Below are 24184 nucleotides of genomic sequence, written 5' to 3'. Positions count from 1 at the left end.
AACTTTTACCTCCAAAATACATGCAGTTGAAGCTAAGCTAGAACAAATTGAAAACCAGTGCACTGCAAGCTCTACTTCGTGCTCTAATCGCATCAACAGTAAACAACTTGATGGAGACTAAACACAAAAAACTCAACGCCATCATTTTGAACTTCCTGACGGAAAATCATCAAAAGAGGACATCAGCAAACTAGCTGAGGAATGCAACATTGATCCTGAGAATATCATCAGATGCCATCGTTTCGGGCCTATAAATAAAGGAAGGAAGGACGGACGGAACGAACTTTCCGCACCTAGTAAAAGTGACTTGCGACACGCTGACAAGCACATCAAAAATAATAACAGCAATCAACAAGTTCAAAGACACCTGTCCCCAATCGCGCATATGTGCACAACCAGATTTATCATTTGCACAATGGGAACAAAGATGCCGGCTTCGAAGAAAAACAAAAAAATGGTGACAACAGTTGGACCATCGACTACAGACAAGATAAACTGGTGAAAAAAACCAAGTGATGCCACCATGGAGACCAGCATGCAGGCACCACATAGGAAATGTGCAAGAATGTTGAACCATGCGGTCCATCATATGACTTACAAAACCCTACACATCCACTTCACCAGCATCCGTGGCCTAAACTCCAACCTGAATAGTGTCCACTACCACCTACAGTCTACCAAGCCCCACCTACTCTTTCTGGCAGAAACTCGCATCTCACCTCCCCCCCATCACAACTTATCTCAACATTCCAAACTACTCACTCTTCAACAACTTTCGTCTAAGGGTGGTGTCTGCACATACATCCGCTCTGACGTACCTTGCCAGAGAGCACACAACCTAGAATCACCCAACTTTGACCTTCTTTTGTTGAAAATATCCCTCCCCCACTCAGTCCAATTCATCTGCTGTTTCTATCGCTCCCCCAACATAACCAACTACTCTGAGCTCTTTAATTTCCTCTCCTAAAAATTGACTTTCTCCAAATCCACTTTCCCAACAACAAAATCATCCTCCTAGGAGATTTTAGCATCCACAACACTAGCTGGCTTTCCTCCTCCAGTTATACAGATCATGCAGGCAGAGACGCTGAAACATTTGCCATCACTAACGACCTTACGCAACTTATCCAGATGACAAACAGAATACCAGATAACCCAAACCACTCCCCAAACACCCTAGATCTCTTCCTCATGAATGACCCCTCCAAATACACAGTGAAAGTAGTGAGTCCCCTCTGGACAATTCTGACCACAACTTAGTGCTCATTTCCTCCTCCACGCAACAACGTTTACACAGACACCCCATACAAGAGTAGTTTGTCACTATAACAGTGCCAAGTGGGACAGCCTCTGCAACTTTTATGCCGCATTCTCATGGTTGGACTATTGCTTCCGGCCTTCCAATCCAACCCAAACATATGTACCGACATGAATACATACATTCCACACAGCACTCTGAACTGCCATTCCCTAACGAAACTCTGGTTCTGCAAAAGATGTGCCAAGGCTGTAGAGATGAAACACCAGACATACCACAACTGGCTGAAATCAAGAATCTCATCCCCCTTCAAAGCTTATACCGAAACCCATAATAGATGCAAAAAAACAATCAACGCTTCCAAAACAGAGTTTGAAAGAGCAAAAAGCAGGAAACTAGTAGCCTGCTTTTTTCAAACGGCAGCCAAACCTTTTGGTCTCTCGCCAAAGCAATTGGCCGTAATGTCTGTCCAACACTATTCCCACCCCTATCATACCCAGATGGCTCTACTGCATCATCATCACCCACAGAAGAAGCCAATCTTCTGGATTCATACTTTGCTTCAAATGCATGCATAACTGACAATGGTAAATGTCCCCCCAACATACAATTCACCCGTGTCAGAACAAAATTACACGTAGATAAAAATGCACTAAGAAAAAAATTAAAAGGAAAAAATACACAAGTATGAAATTACACATAAAATAAAATTTACCAAAAATTGTACAAAATTTATAACCAGCAAGGGGTAAATCACTAGTGCAGATTTGGGTAAGGGGATTAGGGAGATGGTTGAGTTGGAAACTCAAAATGATGTAGTGATTAGCTACCCTAATTAGTACTTACCTCAGATTTACAAGGAATAATTTCCTAAGGTAAAACCAATCGACAATTGTTAATCACCATGAACTGCTCAAGAATTTCTAAGAGTTGTTTGGGTGAAGGTATATGAGTAAATTTTTGGCTGCTTTTTGGAAAAAGCAGCCACCAATTTCGATGTTTTCAAACACGGTACGGAAAGCATTCATTGCTGCTGTTTCAAAATCGGTCAAAATTTTCCATGGTCGAGACTGAGGAAAAATATATGTGAAGATGCTAATCATGTTACTGGAGAAAATTCCTCAGGCTCGACCACGGAAAATTTTGACCGATTTTGAAACAGCAGCAATGAATGCTTTCCGTACCGTGTTTGAAAACATCGAAATTGGTGGCTGTTTTTTCCACTTATCACAATCTATTATATGCAAAGTAAATGAATATGGACTAAAATCTCTATATGAATCCAATCAGTCATTTGCAGTACACATTAAAATGTTACAATCACTTGCACTTTTACCAGAAGAAGAAATCTTAGAAACATTTTTAGAAGTTGCTGATCTGTTCTCTAATTTAGACGAATATAATGAACAAATCAGGCAAGTTCTCCTTTACTTCAAACGTACATATATTCGAGGTCGACAGCTCAGGAACGGCACTTATAGACAACCTCTATTCAATATTTCTACTTGGATCCATAGACACTCTGCAGCTAACTGTATAGCTAGAACTACAAATTATATCGAAGGATGGCACTATGGACTTCAGTCGCTCTTTCAGTGTTCCTATCCAACTGTGGAAATTTTTGGATAACATTGTTAAAGAATTATCTTTACAACATACAAATTATTTGCAGCATTTAACTGGTCAACAAAACCCTGGACATCGTAGAAACATTTCATTAAAACAACATATTTCAAATGTACAAAATTACGACTAATAGACGATTGGATTTTTTACATTTTATAGCTTATGTGACTTAGTGTTTGTTTTTTATTATTTTTTAAAATAAAAGTAATTTTATAAAGTATTACAAAATTAACATAACTCTTATCTGAAAATAAATATAAAATTCATCATAAAAATTTAAAAACTCTAAAGTAAAAAACTTTGGTGTGAATATTCAAATTTGTGTAATTTTTTCTTAGTGTATTTTTATCTGTATGTAATTTCATCCTTGTGTAATTTTGTCCCCTGTAATTTTAACATGTAACCAATGCCCCCTATATCCTTTTGCCAGGATGTGACCAGAAAAATTCTGTCCAAATTAGACACAAAAAAGTCTCCTGGCCTCAATGGCATTCCCTCAATTATTCCGAAAGTTTGTGCTCCAGAACTTACCCCTATCCTATGTCACCTATATATACTCTCTTACTCCACTGGAATCTATCCCACAAACTGGAAATTCGCCTATATTCAGCCCATTCCCAAGAAGCGTGACAAGTCGCTGCCATCCAATTACCGCCCTATCTCGCTTACCTCAGTCCTGTCAAAAGTAATGGAAAAAATCATCAATTCCCAACTCCTACACTATCTTGAAGACACTCACCAAATAAATGACCGCCAGTATGGATTCAGCCACTGCCAATCAACAGCCGATCTACTCACATACATCACCCATCTCTGGACAAATGCTATGGAGAGGTTTGGCGAATCTCAAGTGGTTGCACTAGATATCTCCAAAGCCTTTGACGGTCTGGCACAAAGGCCTACTAGGCAAACTACCATCATTCGGTCTGACCCAGGACTTCTGTAGTTGGATTGCCAGCTTTCTGTCTGGATGCACACTGTGTGTGATGGTGGACAGCTCCCTATCCTCTCACCACTCAGTTAATGCTGGGATCCCACAAGGTTCTGTTCTCTCACCAACCCTCTTCCTGCTATATATCAATGACCTACTGCAGTTGACCTCCAACCCAATACACAGTTTTGCAGATGACCGCACACTTCACTCCTCACTTGCATTTGATAAGCCTTACTCTTCACAACTCATCTCAACCTACAGAACATCAACCACCACCCTGAACTCCGATCTCCAAGCCACCCTACAATGGGGTTCGAATAACCTAATAAATTTCAACGCCAATAAAACCCAATTCTGTACTGTTTCCCATAAAAAAGAACCATTTTTCCCCACTATCCTTTTTGACGATACCCATATTTCCAGACAGTCTGAGATCTTGCTTCTTGGAATCACCCTCACATCAAACCTCTCCTGGCATAAACATATCACAATCATTGCATCCTCAGCCTCAAAAAAACTAGGATTTCTCTTTCACTCAAAACGTTACTTCATCCCCAAACAGCTACTTACATTATACAAATCACAAATCTGCCCAGCTATTGAATACTGCTCCCACATATGGGGTGGGACCCCTAAAAGCTCTCTCAAAATGCTCAACTCAATACAGAGGAGAGCAATTAGACTTATCAATGATCCATCCCTTACCAACTCTTTCCCCCCACTTTCACACAGACTTATGGTCTTTGCAGTATGTATATTCTACAAATATTTCCATGGGAAATGCTCATCTGAAATAACATCAATAATTCCTCCGCTCAGTACAAAACTCATTGGAACACGTGCAGCTTCTGCACAACATCCCTTCACAGTACACCTAGAGACAAACAGAACAAGTTTCTTTTCCTCTTCCTTCATTCCTGCAACTGCTGCACTGTGGAACAGTCTCCCACCTGCTGTGTTTCCCGAGGAATACAATTTAAAGTCATTCAAATCAAATGTAAACAAATTCCTCCTTTCCCAACCCACTATCCATACACGGTACTAATGTACTATAGGTTGACCAACCAACCTCCTATGTATGGGCCCAACATAAAAAGAAAAGAAAAAAGTTTTCAGAGATGAATTATAGACTCAAATATACAAAGATTATTAAAGGGAGAAAAAAAAAAATACTTGCAAATATAAACAAAACCTGAAGTGTCAGCAAAAAAACTGAAGAAAATGTTGGTTGATTGATTGATTCAGCCAGCAAGGCGTGTAATGATGTGGTACAACAATATGAGCATAAATATTAATATTAGAGAAAAGACATCAGAAACTTGGAATGTGAAAAGGCAAATGGGATTGTTATATGATAAAAAATTTTTACAGTTTTCACTGCATGATCGCAGTAGAGCTCTTATATCCATCTTTAAATATGGGAATAAAAATGAATGTGAGAATTATGGTGGAAAATTCCTACTTAGTGTCATTGATGAGATTAATACAAGCATACTTCTTAGAAGAGACTAATAGAAATTGGGAAAAAGTAACTTGGGGAAGAAGCTAAGTTTGAGCCAAATAGATAGGACTTACCAGGAACGAATCTTTACTTTAAGACAAATGGTTGCAAAATCAGTCATCAGATGCATGTTTGACTTTTGCAGATTTGGAAAAAAAAAAAAAAATAGCTGGAGACAGACTAACTTGAAAATGGGAGGAAATAAAATTAGGCTGAAAAATTTAATTACTTATGCATCTAAATCACTAACAGTTTAAATTATAAAGAAAACATAGAATAAATTGAGGTGGTCCACTATGATGAAACTTGGAATATGTGAGAAAAATAGACAACTCTCCAAAAATCTTAAAATCAAAGTATATTGCTCAGTAGTACTAAGCACAGTTCCTTGTGGTATAGAAAATTGGCTGGTCAAACATATTAACAGGCTTTGAAAACAAGTGTTTGAGGAAAATAAGTAAACTGCATGGACTGAAATGAATGAAACTACCATATTTCAATAATAGTAAAAATCAAAGAAAAACAGTTGCATTATTATGGATATATTTAAAGAATAACTACTAAAAGACTCCCATGAATTCTCAAATTGGAAGAGAATGAAAGATATCTAAGATAAAGAAGGAAATAGATTGAAAATGTCAAGAGAATAATTTTGTAGAATCCCCATCCTCTATCCTCCTTTACGGATTTCTCTTTTCTTTTATGAGTGACATTACTGCAGTGTTCACATTCTCTAAATCTGGTAATTTTTCCCAATTTGACCTACATATTAATGTTTTTTTGCAAGCACATTCAAACTCAGATATCTGGATTTTGGAATAACTGTACTTTTGTATCCTTGCAGAATGCAATTAAAAATTCACCAAGGCATGATAAGATGAATATGCAAGTCAAATTGGGGAAAATTACATTTTTTTTAATGTAACTCCCATCCTCAAAAGGTAAACCTATAGTACATTTGTATGCTCTAGAAGACCAAACACAGAACTTTTTCAAGCCACTTCAGGCCTCCAATAAGTGGAGTAGTGGTCTCGCACCAGGTAATGTAATTGATCTATTGCCTGAAGGCAATCACAAATGTCAATGCCCATGGCAGGATTCAGCCTATTGGTTGGAGAGCAGTTAGATATCACTTTACTGCAAAGATAGTAAACTAAAGTTCCTTACAATCTTCATCACGAAATACAACTGTTGGAAGTAAAATTTCGTATAATTTTGTTTTAAGATTAGAAAATAAAAGAAAGGAGAGAACTGTAGCTGAGTTCAGTAAACAATGAAAGTGGAGGGAAAATGTAATTGATTGCAGAAAATAAAGGAATGGTAGGAACAGTTATTCAAATTAAGTGGATATTGAATCCACCATTATTTCATAGCCAAATATAGAAACTACAAGAGCTTCATGCCGAATATAAAGACTATAAAAGTTTCAGCAGATACAAGCGTATGCCAACCTTTCATGACAGGGCAACTCGTAATAAAGGTGGAGCAAGCTCCGATCACTGTCCTTAGTATTTTCCCATAATGTAAAACACATCTCCTAGGAGATGTATGATGTTATACATTATGGGGGGAGGTCACTACCCAGACCGGTTTCGACCTTTGTATAGGTGAAGCAGGCTCTAAAAAATAAGACGATCCCGAAAGATCGCTCAACTCAGCGTTGTTCCACTCAGTGACAGGCTCACCCCGTCACTGAGAAGAACTTCTCCGCATTGGCTCTAGCCAGTGGGAGGCTCACCCCAACACCAAGCAGAGACAGGCAAAAACCTAACCCCCCCCCCAAGCAGAGCCAGACCCACACCAGTTTCGACCTTTTTTGAGGTCTCGTCAGTGGGAGCTAGACCAAGAATACTTAGGATGAAGTGATGCTGAATTTGTATTTTACGATACGAGTTGCTAAAAAAAGGTGTCACATTACAAAGACACCAAAAATTACTGAAAAAGAGAGGCAAAAGGCTTCACTTTGGCAATGCAAAATCATTCAGATTAAGTGGATATTGAATCCAACATTATTTCATAGCCGAATATAGAAACTACAAGAGTTTCATGCCGAATATAGAGACTATAAAAGTTTTGGCGGATACAAGCATATGCCAACCTTTCATGACAGGGCAACTCATAGTAAAGGTGGAGCTAATTCCGATCACTGTCTTTAGTATTTTTCCATAATATAAAACATCTCCTAGGAGATGTATGATGTTATACATTGTGGGGGGGGGGGGGGGTCACTACCCGGACTAGTTTCGACCTTTTTTGAGGTCTCGTTAGTGGGAGCTAGACCAAGAATACTCAGGATGAAGTGATGCAGAACTTGTACTTTACGTCTTGTACTGACAAGACCTCAAAAAAAAAAAAAAGGTCAAAACCAGTCTGGGTAGTGATCTCCCCCCCCCCCATAATATATAACATCATCTCATTCGCTGAAATGATTACTGTAATTTTAGATTCATTTACAAGCAGATTTCAGGATTTTAAAAAACAACAGCAGATGATGAAATTTATATTACATCCATTGAATTGCAGTTTAAAAAAAGGTATTGAAGCTTTTCCCAGAATATCAATTGCAGAACAACAAATGGAGCTTCTGGAAATTCCGAATAAAAGCATCTGGGTACAAAACCTTCAGGAAATGGTAGCACGAATTGAAGAAAATGAGGAAACTATGGAAGCAACACCACAGGAAATTGTATTTAAATGTTGGAATTCTTTCCCAACTAATTATTTAAATATGGGAAAATACTAAGGACAGTGATCGGAACTAGCTCCACCTTTACTACGAGTTGCCCTGTCATGAAAGGTTGGTGTATGCTTGTATCCGCCGAAACTTTTATAGTCTCTATGTTCAGCATGAAAGTCTTGTAGTTTCTATATTCAGCTATGAAATAATGTTGGATTCAATATCCACTTTTAATAATTTTGCATTGCCGAAGTGAGGCCTTTTGGTTTTCTTTTTCAGTAATTTTTGGTGCTTTTTTAATGTGACACCTTTTTCAGCAACTCATATCATAAAGTACAAGTTCTGCATCACTTCATCCTGAGTATTCTTGGTCTAGCTCCCACTGATGAGAACTCAAAAGTTAACTGAGGCATGGCTGTTACCCTTCCAGGTGAGCGGCTCTGCTCGGTGGGAGGGGGGGGAGAGCTAACCAGTTGTCAGAGTTCTTCTCAGTGGCAGGGTGAGCTTGTTACTGAGGGGAACAGCGCTGCGTTTCTGACTTTCTAATCCTGCCGGTCGCTCATTATTGGGTGATCCGGGAGATTTTACGAGTTTTTGGAGAGGTATTCCTGCACTTAAACAAAGAGGAAACAGGTCTGGGTAGTGACCTTCCCCCATAATGTATAACATCATGCATCTTCTAGGGATTGTGTTTTACATTATGGGAAAATACTAAGGACAGTGATCGGAACTAGCTCCACCTTTACTACGAGTGGCCCTGTCATGAAAGGTTGGCGTATGCTTGTATCTGCCGAAACTTTTATAGTCTCTATATTCAGCTATGAAATAATGTTGGATTCAATATCCACTTAATTTTGATAATTTTGCATTGCTGAAGTGAAGCCTTTTGGCTTTCTTTTTCAGTAGTTGGTAGGAACAATACGTAAAACATACAAAATGACAACATAAAAAAGTGCAAATACAAACAGTGATGGGAAATGAAACATATAGGAAAGAAGAAAATAATTAGAAGAGTATGAAATTATAATTTCAAAAATGAAAATCCACAAATAATGTTTAAATTTCAAAATGTTAAATTAAGTAAAATCATTGTCATGGAATCTTCATAGTGAGCTAAATTTGTACAATCAGTCTACTTTATAATTAACCACCTCCAATTATAAAGAGGGGAAGGTCACAAATAATGAACAACTAGACTGCATCAGACAGCTTGGGGGAATATTGAGATATTTTCACAGCTGGTATGAACAACCCAGTTTCCTATTGAAAAGTGACATACTGTTTATTAGTTCTCTATGCAATTTGGAAGCTGACAAATGTAAGCTATCTATTCATGTATGTTCTCTCCCTCTTTCTAATTGGAGGTGACCAGTTATGAAATTGACTGACTGCCATAACATTTTCAGGTTATGGTTTAAATGGTACTGACTGCACATATTTAACTTACTATGAAGATTTCAGATAAGTGATATGAATTTAAGCTAACATTTTGAAATTTACAGTAATTCTCGATTTTAATTTTTATAATTTCAGTACCCCACCAGCCCTTAATACTATGTCATCTCATATTTCCAATTATGCTATTTCCTTTGTTCTGTTTTATGCCAGTCTTTTTTACTTAAATTCATGATTGCACACCTTGCACAATGAAACTATTTTCCTTGGTCCCTAGCAAGATTCTACTGTAACAAATCATTTTCTTAGGATAGTCATTTTCAGTAAATTGATTTATATGATACTTTGTTATTATTTTTATTGTCATATCTTGAAATACAAAGTAGTATATTCTAACACTTTCATAATGGGCTAGGTCTCATGCCTTATTTTGTACTAATTAGCACTAGAGATATACCAGTGTGAACATCTTGATACCATATTCTTGTGGGATACTTTTAGAGATTTAGCATGAAGATATAATGATCTTTTTGTGTTACATTTAATGACAAAGTATTAAGTATAATGTATTATACTTATATAATATTAAATATTAAGTACTAGAATGAAAATGAAGTGCAAAACAGCATTTATATATATATATATATATATATATATTAGGATAACCAAGTTATTTTATAAACTTGGTTATTTTAACTCCTAATCCCAAGTATGCAAACAATTAAGTTTACACCTGAAACAAAGTTCAAGTCTAAAGATGATACAACACCAGAGCAACTCATTGTAAAGGTGGGTAAAGCTCTGATCACTATTCTTAGTATTTTCCCATAATGTAAAGCACATCTCACTAGAAGATGTATACTGCAATGCATTATGCGTGGGGTCACTGCCCAGACCAGTTTCAACCTTTCAATAATGCATTGCAGTATACATCTTCTAGTGAGATGTGCTTTACATTATGGGAAAATACTAAGAATAGTGATTAGAGCTTTAGCCACCTTTACAATGAGTTGCCCTGGTGTTGTATCATCTTTAGACTTGAACTTTGTTGCAGGCGCAAACTTAATTGTTTGCATACTTGGGATTAGGAGTTAAAATAACCAAGTTTATAAAATAACTTGGTTATCCTAATATACAATATCCCCAAGTTAAAAAAATTTATTACATATATATATATATATATATATATATGACTCACACATGCAAAAGGACACAAGGCCTATACAAATTAGTGCTGTGTGTGGGCAAGAGGATAAGAAGAAAGGAGGAATCTGTTCACATTTTGTTTGAACAGCTGAAGGTTGTATTCTTTGGGGGAGGCAGTGAAGTTGATTCGATGAGTTTCAAGATGAACTATAAAAGGGTGTTGATGAGCAATGGCTCTTGTTCTAATGATTGTGAAGGAATAATAGTAGCCAGTTCAACAGCACTGTCCATGAAAGTACCTGTAAAAGAGGCACAAGGCAAAACATCTGTAAGAGATGGATTCAAGTGGATATGTAAAGGAGGGATCGTTAATTAACTAGATTATCCTCTTCTGGATAGAATCTAACAATTGGGGGATTTTGATGCACCACCAAATATGGGAGCAATATTCCATGGTTGGGCAGATTTGGAATATGTATAGGGCTAGCAGGTGTGACGTAGTGTCTTGCACAAAAAAATATATACCAAGTTTTTTGGTGACTGCAGAAGCTATAGTTGAAGTGTGTGTGTGTGTGTGTGTGCGTGCCAGGAAAGGTTGGAGGTATAGATCAGTCCAAGAAGGGAAATCTGATCATGTTTGGATATCTGGATATTATTGAAGGTAAGTTGGGAGGAGTGCAAGCTCTTTCTTGCAAGAGATCAGACCAAACTGAGTTTTGGTGGCATTAAAGTTTACTAGGTTTCCCTTCCCTCATGTGGCGGATCTTGAGGATTCTAATGCACTACAAGGTTCGTCAGATGAAAAGGAGGAATGGGATGTACTGTCACCTGCAAAGCTATGAATAGGATTAGAAGTCTGTGAGAGCAGGTTATCTATACCACAGGAAGAAAGTGGGTTAAAAAAAACAGAACTCTGGGATTCTCCTGCTTTGGTGAGGAAATCTGAGAAGAAGAAATTGTAGGGCAACCACATGAATTTCTCTGAATTTTTTCATGACTTGAATCGAGAAGTAGATGATAAAGGATAGATCAGCCTTAGATTGTGAGTGGTGGAATCCATACTGCTGATCACTAATTAGTTGCTAAGTGCCTAGGTGGTACAAGAGTTGGTTGTTGATGTCCTTCTCCATAATTTTAAAGAGAACAGATGTGAAAGCAGTTGGATGGTAGTTTATTGGTTGACTTTTATCACCTTTCTTTGGGATGGGCTGGATGTTGGTTTTTTTTTTGGGGGGGGGGGGCAAACAATCTTCATCAGTTTCCCAACATATACCTTCAACTTAATGATGTAGTACTGTAATGGTACAACATGATCAAGTTTACATTATTGCTAATCTCCTGTCAACAATTTTCTTTCAAATTAATCTGTTACCTGTCACAACTCAACTGTTGTCATATCTAATATTTTGGTCTTCTAGGGGGCTCTTCCAATTAAATCAATCCACCTAGATCTTGGTCCTCCTCTGGGTCTCTTTCCCACCATCTTAGTATCAGATACCTATTTTGCTAACCTTTCCTCTCCCATTCTGTTTAAGTGAATTAGCTCTTTTCACACATTCTTGAATGCATTCTCCTTTTAATAATATGATTCTGTCATTTGTGCCATCTCTTCACTTCACTTCACTAATTTTCTTAGAATTCTCATAGCTATGGTTTCTAGGCTTATATTTCTAACCCAACTCTCAGATCCATAACTTACAACTAGTTTCAATATTGTTTTGTATACTGTTAGTTTAATGTTTTGGCTAATTTCTGTTTTATTTATTCAACTGGTCTGCTGCTATACTAGCTTTGCTTATTCTGCTATTTCCATATAAAATTTTCCTCCTTCACTGAAAACTATTATTGAATACCTGAAATACTTTACCTGTTTTATAGGTTCTATGTTTGGAATGCAGCTGAAATTTTCTGTGTTCTTTGTGCCAAATTTGTTACAGCTTTTTTTCAATTTAGATAGAGAATCATCTTGATTTGTACTTCGTGTGTTTAGGAGTACATCATCATCTGCATAAAGCAAAACGCTAAGTCTGATATCATGTTTAATGCCACTTTATTTCATATTGTAATGAATAAGAGTGGATAGTGTGTATACCCTTGTCTTACACCTGATTTTACTTACATCAAACCATATCCCTGTACCTCCTTTCAATTCTGTGAAGTACAACTTAAATATAGATTATATATTGCACTATTTAATGTTCCAATTTAATCCATATAATTGTAGTGTTTCGAAAAGCTTTTCTCTGGGCACCTTGTCGTATACTTTCCTCCAGATCTACAAAACTTAAATCAGATCCTTGTTATATTCCCATGATTTCTTAACAATTTGTCATAACACGAAAATCTGATTTTGACAACCTCTGTTTGGCCTAAACCTAGCTTGTTCTTCTCTGGGATTTTCTTCTATAATTTTTCGTAGCCTCTTCTCAAGTATGGTTGCATAAATCCTATCCAGAACTCTTAGTGGAGAAAGTCCTCTGTAATTCTCACATTCAGTTTCATTGCCTTTTATAGAAGGGAACTTTGAGTTCATATCTGTAAAATGTAATTACTCCAAACATCTAGAATATCTCTATCTTCAGTTTTCATGCTGCATTTCGCATGCAAATATTCCCATGCAAAATGGGAATAGAGTGACTGATGCAGAGGACATAGTGGAATTGTTCAATGAACACTTTATTGGAGTATTTCATCCTAGAGGAGTCAGTTTTAATGCTAGAGGGATAGGACTGGTACGAGGTCTGGAGGTACAGGAGGAGAGTGTGTTTCAGATACTGAGTACTCTGGATGTCAGTAAAGCTGTGGGACTGGATGGTATTTCGCCACGAGTTTTGAGAGAATGTGCTAGGGAATTGACAGTACCCTTAACGTGGCTTTTCAATGAAAGTCTGGCTTTGGCAAAGGTGCCCAGGAAATGGAAGGAAGGTAAGATAGTGCCATAAGGGTGGTAACAGACTGGAAGTGTCTAATTATAGGCCAGTCTGTGTGTCATCAGTAGTTGTTAAGATCTTGGAGAAAGTAGTGAGGGACCGTGTACAGCATTGGGCAGATGAGGGTAATGTTATCTGTGAGAATCAACATGGATTTGTGAAAGGACGCTCTTGTTTTAGCAATATGCTAGCCTTTTATAATAAAGTTACAAGAACATTAGATGAGGGAAAGGCATATACTGCAATTTTCTTAGACTTGGCGAAGGCATTTGACAGGGTGCCACATGATAAGCTGATATTTAAATTGCAGCACATGGGTCTGGATGTCAGATTGGTCAACTGGATTCAGGATTGGCTGTCTGATAGGTATCAGAGAGTTGTGTATGGTGGAGCAGTTTCCAGGAGGCAGAGGGTTACAAGTGGGGTCCCACAGGGCTCAGTACTAGGACCTATATTGTTTAACCTTTATATCAATGACATAGCCAGTGGATTGCAGGGGGATATTCAGTTGTTTGCAGATGATGCGAAGCTGGGAAGGATTATTAGTAATAGTGCAGATGTGGTAGCCCTGCAAGAGGATTTAAATAAGCTAGATAGATGGGCAAATAAATGGGGGTGTCAGTTTAATGCAGCAAAATGTAAGGTCTTGAGGTTTGGGAAACATCGATGGGATGCTGCATACTCTATGGGAGGAGTTATACTGGAGGAAGTAGGGGAGACAAGAGATCTGGGGTTGATGATTGATAGAAACCTGAAGTTTAGGGGACATATTGCAAAGGTGGTGAAGGTAACACAGAGGATTGCTGCTATTATGAGAAGGACACTGACCTGCAGAGATAAGAGGGTTATCATTCCGTTGTATAAGTCTCTGATCAGACCACACTTGGACTATTGTTCTCAGATTTGGTCCCCAGGATTTGAAGGGGATAAATTAACTGTGGAAAGGATACAAAGATGGTTTCAGGACTGTACAAGGATAGTTATGAGGATCGGCTGAGAGAATGTGGACTGCAGAGTTTGGTGGATAGAAGAAGGAGAGGTGATATGATTGAGACTTTTAAACTGTTGAGAGGTGGTTACAGGGTTGACACTGGGAAGTTCTTTCGCTTGGTTGATCAGCGGGAAGGAGTGATGACAAGAGGCCATCCCTGGAAGTTACGAAAGGAAACTGTGAGCAAGAGGGTAAGGAGTGGTTTCTTTGTGTGGAGGGTGGTTGAGCCGTGGAATGCATTGCCTGATGGAGTGGTGGGAGCGAGAACGGTCAGTGAGTTTAAAGAGTGGTATGATAGACTTTGTGTTTCTCAGGGGGGGACCTCCCCTCTGTGAGTCTTGACAGACTTTATGTCTTAGGAAGGACCTCCCTCGATGAGTCTTTTGACTCCTTGGAGGCCTGAATAATAATAATAATAATAATTTCATTTCGAAGCTTTTTTCCCCTCTATAACTCTTGCTAGAGTTTGCCACTGAGACTCCAAGGGTTGATTCTTCAAAAATTGAAGTTGAGCAGCTTTTGCAGGTGAACTGCAGAAGCTTCTCAACCTCAATTCTTTTTTAAAACTTACATGTTGTTGTTTTCATTGTGTGATATTCATTTTTATTCTGCTTGAAAATAAGTGATGATCACTTCCAATTTCAAATCCTCTGTGTACTCTTGTAAACTAAACCAGCATGAAGATATCACTATAACAATAACATTTTCAATGTGGCATTTCTTAATTCTTATGTCTTCTCTCCACATGAGCTAGTGCACATCTCTATGTTGGAACATGAGTATGTTAGTAATGACTAGTCTGTATCCTGAGCAGAAATTAGCAAGTACTTTCATTATTAGCTTTTCCAAATTTTCCTATAACTTTTCTATATGCCTGGTGAAATTTGTGTCATATTTTACTGTTTATATCAACTAGGACCACTTTTTCCATATTCTTTGTGTCAACTTCCTGCTCTTAATGATTCAAAATGAACCTCCACTTTTTCCGAAGAAGAACTTATTTGTGCCTATGGTCCCACCTTCTGTGGTACCATAGGTACAAATGTTTCATTATCCATTTCCCCATTTTGAAGTTAGCCTACATAATTCCATTCCTTTCTAACCAAGAAGTTTATCTTCATGTTTGTTGTTGAATGCTATCACTACTCCTTTACTTCCTTGCTCATTATTGCTCAAATATAACATCCTATATTTACTATTTAGCAGGCTCTCACCTATTTTGGTCTTCTTTGTCTTAGCAACAGCAATTATGTTCAAGTAATGCTTTTCCAGTTCTGTTTTCTTTCTATTCATTCTTCCTGTGCTGATGGCTTCTCTCATCATTTCTTTTGACATTGGATTTGTTCTACTACTTCTAGATATTGAATTGGAGTTTGTTCCAGTACTTGACTTTTCATTGTTTGTCATGGTTCTCTGGTGAAAAGAGTGAAGGTCTTGTTTATTTCTGGCTTAAGCCAATAGCGAGTAAAGTTCAGCCAACTCAGAAATTTCCAGACCATCCACTAATGTGGCACACAATATAAAAGTAAGGATTGGATATTAGTCACAAGCACTAGTTGATTCTTCATATTCCTGAAAGTCAGTCGGATATGAAGACATAAGGGAATGTAATTTGCATTCTTGAATAGGAAAGAGGATGTAATTGATGAGGGATTGTAAGGTTATCAGATTAAATGTCTCAATTACATCCTCTCCCCCTTCTAATCACAAGACTGCAAATTCCATTCCTTCTTGTTTTCATATCCCAAATTCCAGAGACCTGACATTAACTTTGTGAATCTTCTCTGGATCCTCTTTAATATATCCTGGTGACCAGATCTGTTCAGGCTTGATCAAGGTCTTATAGCATAATGAGCAGATTTTTCATGGACTAGAGGAAGAAACAAAAGTAGAACAATTGGCCATCCCTGCACATTTTAAGGAGCATATGAGGAAGAGATTGAGGAGTAGATTCTTTGTATGGAGAGGAGCTGAGTGGAATATCTTGCCTGGGAGTGTTATGCATGTGTGAAAACTGTGACTGGGTTTGAGTGCAATTCAATGATCTTTTTTTTTTTTTTTTTTTTTTTTTGAGAGCCCTCCCATGATGGTCTGATATTGGTAAATATAATATATCTTGGCATTTCATAAACTAAATTCTAAGTTTTGACACACATTTGTCAGAATTTTATGGGCGACGAAAAATATCAAAAATTCAATTCTGAACAACTTGAAACTGTCTTTATTAAAATTTGTTGAGTAATTTCAGTTTTGATTTCAATCAGAAAGGTTTGATGGTTAAGGTGGTAATTTTTTTTTTAATTTTTTTTTTTAAGTAAATATATCACAAGGCAAAACAACATATCAAGATACCAATCTCATTAAACATTTAAAGCAGTACAGTATTACAAATTATTTGATGATTGATTAGTAGACCTTTGCAATTAGATTATACTGTAGTACTTAATGGTAATGAATTTTTCCTTTGGAATGACATAGCAGTTTAGTTATTAAATGACAATCAGGATACTTTTGACTCACACTGTATTTACTTAAACTCTTCATAAGAATAATTCATTAATGCATCGACTTTCAGTTTGCTTACACTATCTCATTTTAAATTTTCAGGGATTATCCAGATTTCTATAAAAAGCTCTATTCATTATTTCAATCTAATATACTTTGCACAAGATATCAAGCTCATTTCCTTCATCTCACAGATTTATTTCTTTCATCAATGTAAGTATGCTTCAATATTCAAAAATAAAATTTATCCTTTTTTTTTTACTTGATTTTTTCATACTGTTTGAAAACTATTAAATTATATACCTTTTCTTACAACTTTACAAATTTCTGACATGCTTGCCTACCTCTACCCCTTCTCTACTGAAGATAATTTATTTTCTAGCCTGTTAATTATTTCTTTTCCTTAATCTATGTTTATTTTCTCTTAGCCTGAATGGGTAATGGATGATTTTCTTTTTATCTCTCAGTACTTACAAATTAAAATGGATTTAATTGGAATTCCCAGATTACAGCAATTGTTTTGTTCCTAACCCAGCTCTCATATCCATAAGTTAAAACTGGCTTGAACACCAGTATGTATGCTGCTTGTTTAGTGTTCCAGCTAATTTCTCTTTTATTCCATATAAAGTTATTCATTCGATTCCTATACTAACATTGCTAATTTTGTTGTCTGTGTCCATGTTTAATTGTCATCTTCGCTAAAAATTGTGCCTAATAGCTGAAATGTTTTACTAGAATTTCAGTTTAGAATACCATTGAAGAAATATCTATATTTCTATTGGTTTTCATTGATTTGGTCTTTTCACTGCTGATTTTCATGCCATATTTGTTTCAAATTGGTTATAGAATCATGCAAACTTGTACTAGATTTATTTAGGAGTATACCATCATCTGCATAAAGTAAAGAGTTGAGATTAATATATCAATTTTTAATAGGTTTAATGCCACTTTCCTTCATAATGTGATTGTATAGATGATAAGTAATAGTGAAGATAGTGTGCACCCTTGTCTCACACCTGATGTTTTATTAAACCACCTTCCTATACCGCCTTACTGCTTACAACTTATTATGGACTGTATTTCACTTGGCACACTCATTTGCGCCAAATAATTGTAGTGTTTTAAACAGCTTTTCTCTTGGAACCTTGTTATATTCCCCTGATTTCTCAGCTGTCTGTTTTAAAGTGAAACTTAAATCCTGACAACTGCTGTTTGGCCTAAACTCAACTTGTTATTCTTTAGCTCTCTCTCTCTCTTCAACAACTCTCTCTTCAACAATTCCTCTTACCTTTTCTCAAGTATGCTTTCAGAAATCATACATGGAACACCATGGAAATTGCTCTGTAATTTTTGCATTCAGTTATATTTCCCTTTTTATAGATGGGTATGAAAGTTCTGGAATTCAAATGCCTTCTCAATTTTGTAGTACAGCTACTAGAGCATTTCTCAACAAATATCTAGTACAGTTGTGCTCCCACATTTCAGTTTTGGATCAATGTTTCTACCTCAAGTATTGATATGTACTCCTGATTGTATTCCTCTCAAATATTTGCTACCACTGTTCTGTTGCTTCTTGTTTCATTTAACAAGAAGTCTTCTCTGGCTGAATCAGTCATTGTTTCCTCCAAGGTTTCATTATTGTTTTCAAACTCCTTCATTTTTCTTCCAAGATGAACTGAAGTAAATTTTAGAGGTGAACCTCTGAAAGCTACTCAACTTTGACACTTTTTTTTAAAAAAACTTTCTACATACTTTTCTTTTAAATATGATATTGAGATTCAACTTACTCAAAATTAAATAGTGATCACTTCCTATTTCAGATCCCATGTGTACTCTATTCCTATGTCTTGAACCATTATTAAGATATTACAGTTCACAATAGCATAGTCAATGAGACTATTCTTATTCCTTGTATCTTCTCTCCATGTAAATTTGTGCAATATCATCAAATTCCTGACATGTACCCTAAGGGGGTGTACAGGATATGATAACACTACATGAAAAATTTACATCATTACTAACTTCCTATCTACTATTTTCCTCCAAATCAATCTGTTACCTGTCAAGATTCCAACATTGTCAAATCTTATATTTCTATCTTTTAAGGCACTTTTTACCATATCAATACAACTATATCTGGGTCTTTTTCCTGCCAACCTGGCAGAGAACACTTGTTTTGCTAATCTTTCCTCACCCATTCTGTTTAGGTGATCACATCACCTGAGATTAGCTCTTCTAACACATTCCTGGATGCCAAGAATGTCAAGTACATTCCTAATATCCTCGTTTATAATATGATATTCCCATTGATCCCATCTGTTCACGCCCCTAATCTTTCTCAGGACTCTCATGGTTGCAGTTTCTAGTCTTTGGTCAAGGTTTTACTTCTAACCCAGCTCTGAGATCCATAAGTTAAAATTGGTTTGAACACTGTCTTGTATACAGCTAATTTGGTGTTTTGACTAATTTCTCTCTTCTAGTAGCAAGGCTTATACGTTGGTCAGACATAACTGGTAATTAGTTTACGGAATTAACAACGTATATAAAGTATATTAATTAAAGGAAACTTTAATGAATAACTTCTATATTTCGGCAATGTCACATTGCCATCTTCAGGATCATAAAGATATGGTATGTGCACGCAGGCACTAACACAAAGCAAATGAGGAAGAAAGCAAGAAACTAATATTGTTCCTAAAGTCCTAATGGTGCCCTCTTGCGGGCTAATTTGGTAGTAATGGTAGTTGGGCTGAAGTTCTCATAATGTAAGTCTCCCAAATTTGGGGTAGTTTCATGCACCCAAATTTGTTGAGGTTAGGAACGTTTTTTAGAGCTGCTGAAGATTCTTTGAATAATCTTTCGTATTTAAACTTGCTGCGATGAATTATTTTTGTTTTCTTCCAACGAATTTTATGGTGGGTATCTAAGGCATGGTCTGCCAGCCCAGAGCAGCTGTACTGGTGAAACCGGATGTAGTTTGGTGTTCTGAAATCCTGATATTTGTTGTTCTGCCTGTTTGGCCAAAGTAGGACAATTTGCAGCTGCAAGGGACCTGGTATACTCCAGGTAGGTCTAGGGGAAGTGGTTGGTCTTTGGTAGAGCGGATAAGGGATGCCAACCTTTTATATGGTCTGTAACAGGAAGTAAGGTCATATTTTTTGAGGATATTGGTTATTTTCTCAGAGGTGTCCTGGATGTAGGGGATGGTGATAGACTTGGTGTAATCTTTATTGTGGAGGGGGGTTGTAGTTTGCTAGTTTTAGTATTTTTTGGATTTTTTGGGGGTTATAGCCATTGGCTAAGAAAGTGTTGAGGATGTGGTTTACTTCAGTAGTTAGGGCCTTGTTATCTGAGCAGATTAATTTTGCCCTGCTATATAGTGTTTTTATAACCCCATATTGTTGTGAGGGTGGGTGGTGGGACTGCTGGTGATTGTATCTGCCAGTATGGATGGGTTTTCTGTGAACAGAGAAAACCAAAGATCTATCAAGCTGGCGGGTGATTAAAGTGTTTAGGAAGGGGAGGGTGTTGTTTTCCTCTTTTTCTAAGGTGAACTGGACTCTGGGGTGTTGGTTGTTTAAGTGTGTTAGGAAGGAATGGAGTGTGTCTGAGCCATGTGGCCAAATAGCAAACACATCATCCACATAACGAAGCCAAATAGTGGGTTTTTGTGGGGCGGAGTTTAAGGCTTTCTCTTCAAATGTCTCCATAAAGAAATTGGTCAAGGGTGGGGAAAGCGGTGAACCCATGGCTGTCCCCTCTATCTGTTTGTAGAACTTTCCTTGCCAAACGAAATAGCCTGAGTTCATTGTGAACTGAAATAGGGCTGAGATATCGGGAGGAAACTTGGCTTGGATGAGCTCTAGGGTTTCTTTGAGTGGGACATTAGTGAATAGGGAGGAGACGTCAAAACTGACTATTATGTCAGTGTGTTGGAGTGTGAGGTTTTCTATACTGGCTTTAAAGTGGGCTGAGTTTTTTATGTGTGATGGTGTGTTGCCAGTGTAGTGTGTGAGCGTTTTGGCAAAATGTTTGGCTAATTTATATGTGGGGGAATCAATGCCATCCACTATGGGACGCAATGGCACATTTTGTTTATGTATTTTTGGGAGTCCATATAATCGGGGGGGGTCTAGAGTTATAAGGTTTGTTGGTGACTTCCACAGGCCAAGAAGTGACCTTCTTAAGGAGTCTGTGGAGAGTGCTAATCTGAGAGCTGGTCGGATTATATTCATTGGGGAGGTAAGTCGTACGGTCTAGTACTAAAGCAGTTAGCTTACCTTTGTAGTCTTTTAGATTGAGCACCACAGTGGCGTTTCCCTTATCCGTCTTGGTGATTACTATTTTTTTGTTGTTTTTCAATTCTTGTAGGTACTGCATATTCGTTTTTGGATAAGTTGGTTTTTGGAGGTATGGCTTTAGTGAGAACACCGACTACATCCAGTCTAATGTTGTTGGCGATATGGTTAGGCAGGTTGAGAATCCCACGTTCTATCTGGATCATGATTTCTTCGGCAGGTATTCTTTTTGGAGCTAGGGCGAAATTGTGACCACGTGAAAGTGCGGTGAGTGCTTCAGGCTTTAAAACTGCCGACGAGAGGTTGACTACAGTGTTGAGTGGTGGCTGTGGTAAGGAAGTAGAATTCTTTGTCAGGTTTTCGTATTTTTTCGAATTCTTTTTTTGGCGATGCGAATGAGACGTCATAAAGTATTGACCATAGATCATGGCCAAGTGTATCCGAAAGCTCTTCCTCTAGCGCCCGTAAGGTTTTGTTTTCGTCGGCAAGGAGAACACGCGTCGCGGTAATTTGTTCTCTTAACAGGGCGAAGCTAGTGCGATTATAAATGCGCAGAGCTTTCTCCGAAGTAAAACGGTGCTTCAATTTAACACAATTAGGGATCAGTTTGTTATCCTGGCAGTGTTTTAGGAACGTCAGGCGATTTATTTGCCTCGATATCTTCAACCTCAATTTGCCGTATTGACGGGCCTTTCGTGCGATAACATCTCCGTGGATGATCACAATTCTAGTAGCAAGGCTTATATGTTGGTCAGACATAACTGGTAATTAGTTTACAGAATTAACAACGCATATAAAGTATATTAATTAAAGGTAACTTTAATGAATAACTTCTATATTTCGGCAACGTCACATTGCCATCTTCAGGAACATAAAGATATGGTATGTGCACGCAGGCACTAACACAAAGCAAATGAGAAGAAAACAAGAAACTAATATTGTTCCTAAAGTCCTAATGGTGCCCTCTTGCGGACTAATTTGGTAGTGATGGCAGTTGGGCTGAAGTTCTCATAATGTAAGTCTCCCAAATTTGGGGTAGTTTCATGCACCCAAATTTGTTGAGGTTAGGAACTGAAGATTCTTTGAATAATCTTTCGTATTTAAACTTGCTGTGATGAATTATTTTTGTTTTCTTCCAACGAATTTTATGGTGGGTATCTAAGGCATGGTCTGCCAGCCCAGAGCGGCTGTACTGGTGAAACCGAATGTAGTCTTGGTGTTCTGAAATCCTGATATTTGTTGTTCTGCCTGTTTGGCCAAAGTAGGACAATTTGCAGCTGCAAGGACAATTAGCCCGCAAGAGGGCACCATTAGGACTTTAGGAACAATATTAGTTTCTTGCTTTCTTCCTCATTTGCTTTGTGTTAGTGCCTGTGTGCACATACCATATCTTTATGTTCCTGAAGATGGCAATGTGACGTTGCCGAAATATAGAAGTTATTCATTAAAGTTTCCTTTAATTAATATACTTTATATGCGTTGTTAATTCCGTAAACTAATTACCAGTTAATTTCTCTCTTATTTCATATAAATTTATTCATTTGACTTCCTACCATACCAGCTTTGTTGATTCTTTTGTCTATTTCCATATTTAATTTACTATCTTCACTAAAAATCGTGCCTAAGTAGATGAAATGTTTTACTGTTTGTCATAAAGTGAATATCTGATCCTGACAGCCTCTGTTTGGTTTGAATCCAGCTTGTTCTTCACCAAGCTTCCCTTCCACAATCCTTTTCAACCGTTTCTCAAGTATACATGCATAAATCTTACCAGGAGCACTCAGTAGGGAAATGCCTCTGTGATTCTTACATTCAGTGTTATTTCCCTTTTTTATAAATTGATACTTCTAATACTCCAATCATCCAAGCCTTCTGAATTATGCAGGGAAGCCACTATAACATTATTATACCTCCATACTTAAGCATTTCTAGTTGAATATCATCTACTCTCACTGTCTTTCCACGTTGCATGCCTGTTGATTGTTTTTCACCACTGTGCTTCACTTCTTGTTTCATTTAGCAATTTTTCAAAGTAATCACTCCATACATCAAGGATATCTTTTTCTCCATGAAAGTTTTGTAAATAAGTTGGCTAGAGAGCTTACGGGAATACATTAGACAGCATTCTCATGTTGCCTTAGTGCAGACTAATAGAAGACATGGGCACCCCCAAAGTGCCTTTATGTTCACCTTTTATTAGTCCATTTTGATAAGCTTTCACTGGCCTGACAGCTGTTTCGAACTGGTTGATTCTCCTCAGAGACCAGGCAGAAACCTTAAGAGAGCAAAAACTCCCGTTTAGTACTAAGGAACTTGAAATGTCAAAGAAATGTATTTTTCATAAACAAACTCTCGGTCAGTGCGTAAAAGTATTTACTAAAATAAAGAGCCAAAAAGCTTCAGTTCAGCGATGCAAAATTATGTGAGTAAAGTGGATATTAAATCCAGCATTAAGTATGAGAAATTTTCTTTCTGGATTTATTAGTGGACCATAATTCTTCATAAATATATACAATCGTCTACAAGTTTTGCCAGCTAAGTCTGTCTGACTTCTTCAGGACAAGAAATGGGTACACTAACGTTAAATACTAAAAAAGAAGAATGGAGTAACAAGAGTTAAATTAATTAAAATTGAAATGACGCGTAAAATCAAGAGCATGGAGTATTAGTCATTTTTGTTGAATGCGTTTTATAGTTTTTTTGCGAAGTTGAGTTCTGCTAAGCATAGTGAATTTATTAAGCTTTTCGAAATGTCTTTTAGTATCATGCCTTGATTTCTTTTGACATTTCTCCTGTCTGGAGTAACACTGCAGCTTCTTTAAAGTTTCTACATCTGAAATCTTCTTCAATGTACGGCATAGAGCTGTTGTCCCAATCAATGGAGTAGTTCGAAATTGAAAAATGATGGGCTAATCAGGAGGTT

General features: G+C 37.3%; 1 protein-coding gene across 2 annotated transcripts in view; it reads left to right on the top strand.

Annotated features, from left to right (window-relative positions):
• Positions 1–24184, top strand: part of LOC150108899 (nucleolar complex protein 4 homolog B) — a 226746-nt gene that overhangs the window by 154404 nt on the left and 48158 nt on the right. For both annotated transcript variants that reach the window (XM_090410813.1, XM_090410804.1), the window contains exon 10: positions 17066–17176. In XM_090410813.1, coding sequence (XP_090266939.1) covers positions 17066–17176 — 111 coding nt within the window. The remainder of the gene's footprint in view (positions 1–17065; positions 17177–24184) is intronic.

Source organism: Typopeltis vanoorti, chromosome 2, assembly GCF_054136105.1.
Source record: "Typopeltis vanoorti isolate ZY-2024b chromosome 2, IOZ_Tvanoo_1.0, whole genome shotgun sequence".
Taxonomy (NCBI): domain Eukaryota; kingdom Metazoa; phylum Arthropoda; class Arachnida; order Uropygi; family Thelyphonidae; genus Typopeltis; species Typopeltis vanoorti.
Note: the sequence above shows the minus strand (reverse complement) of the source record. Positions and strands in the feature narration are given on the sequence as shown.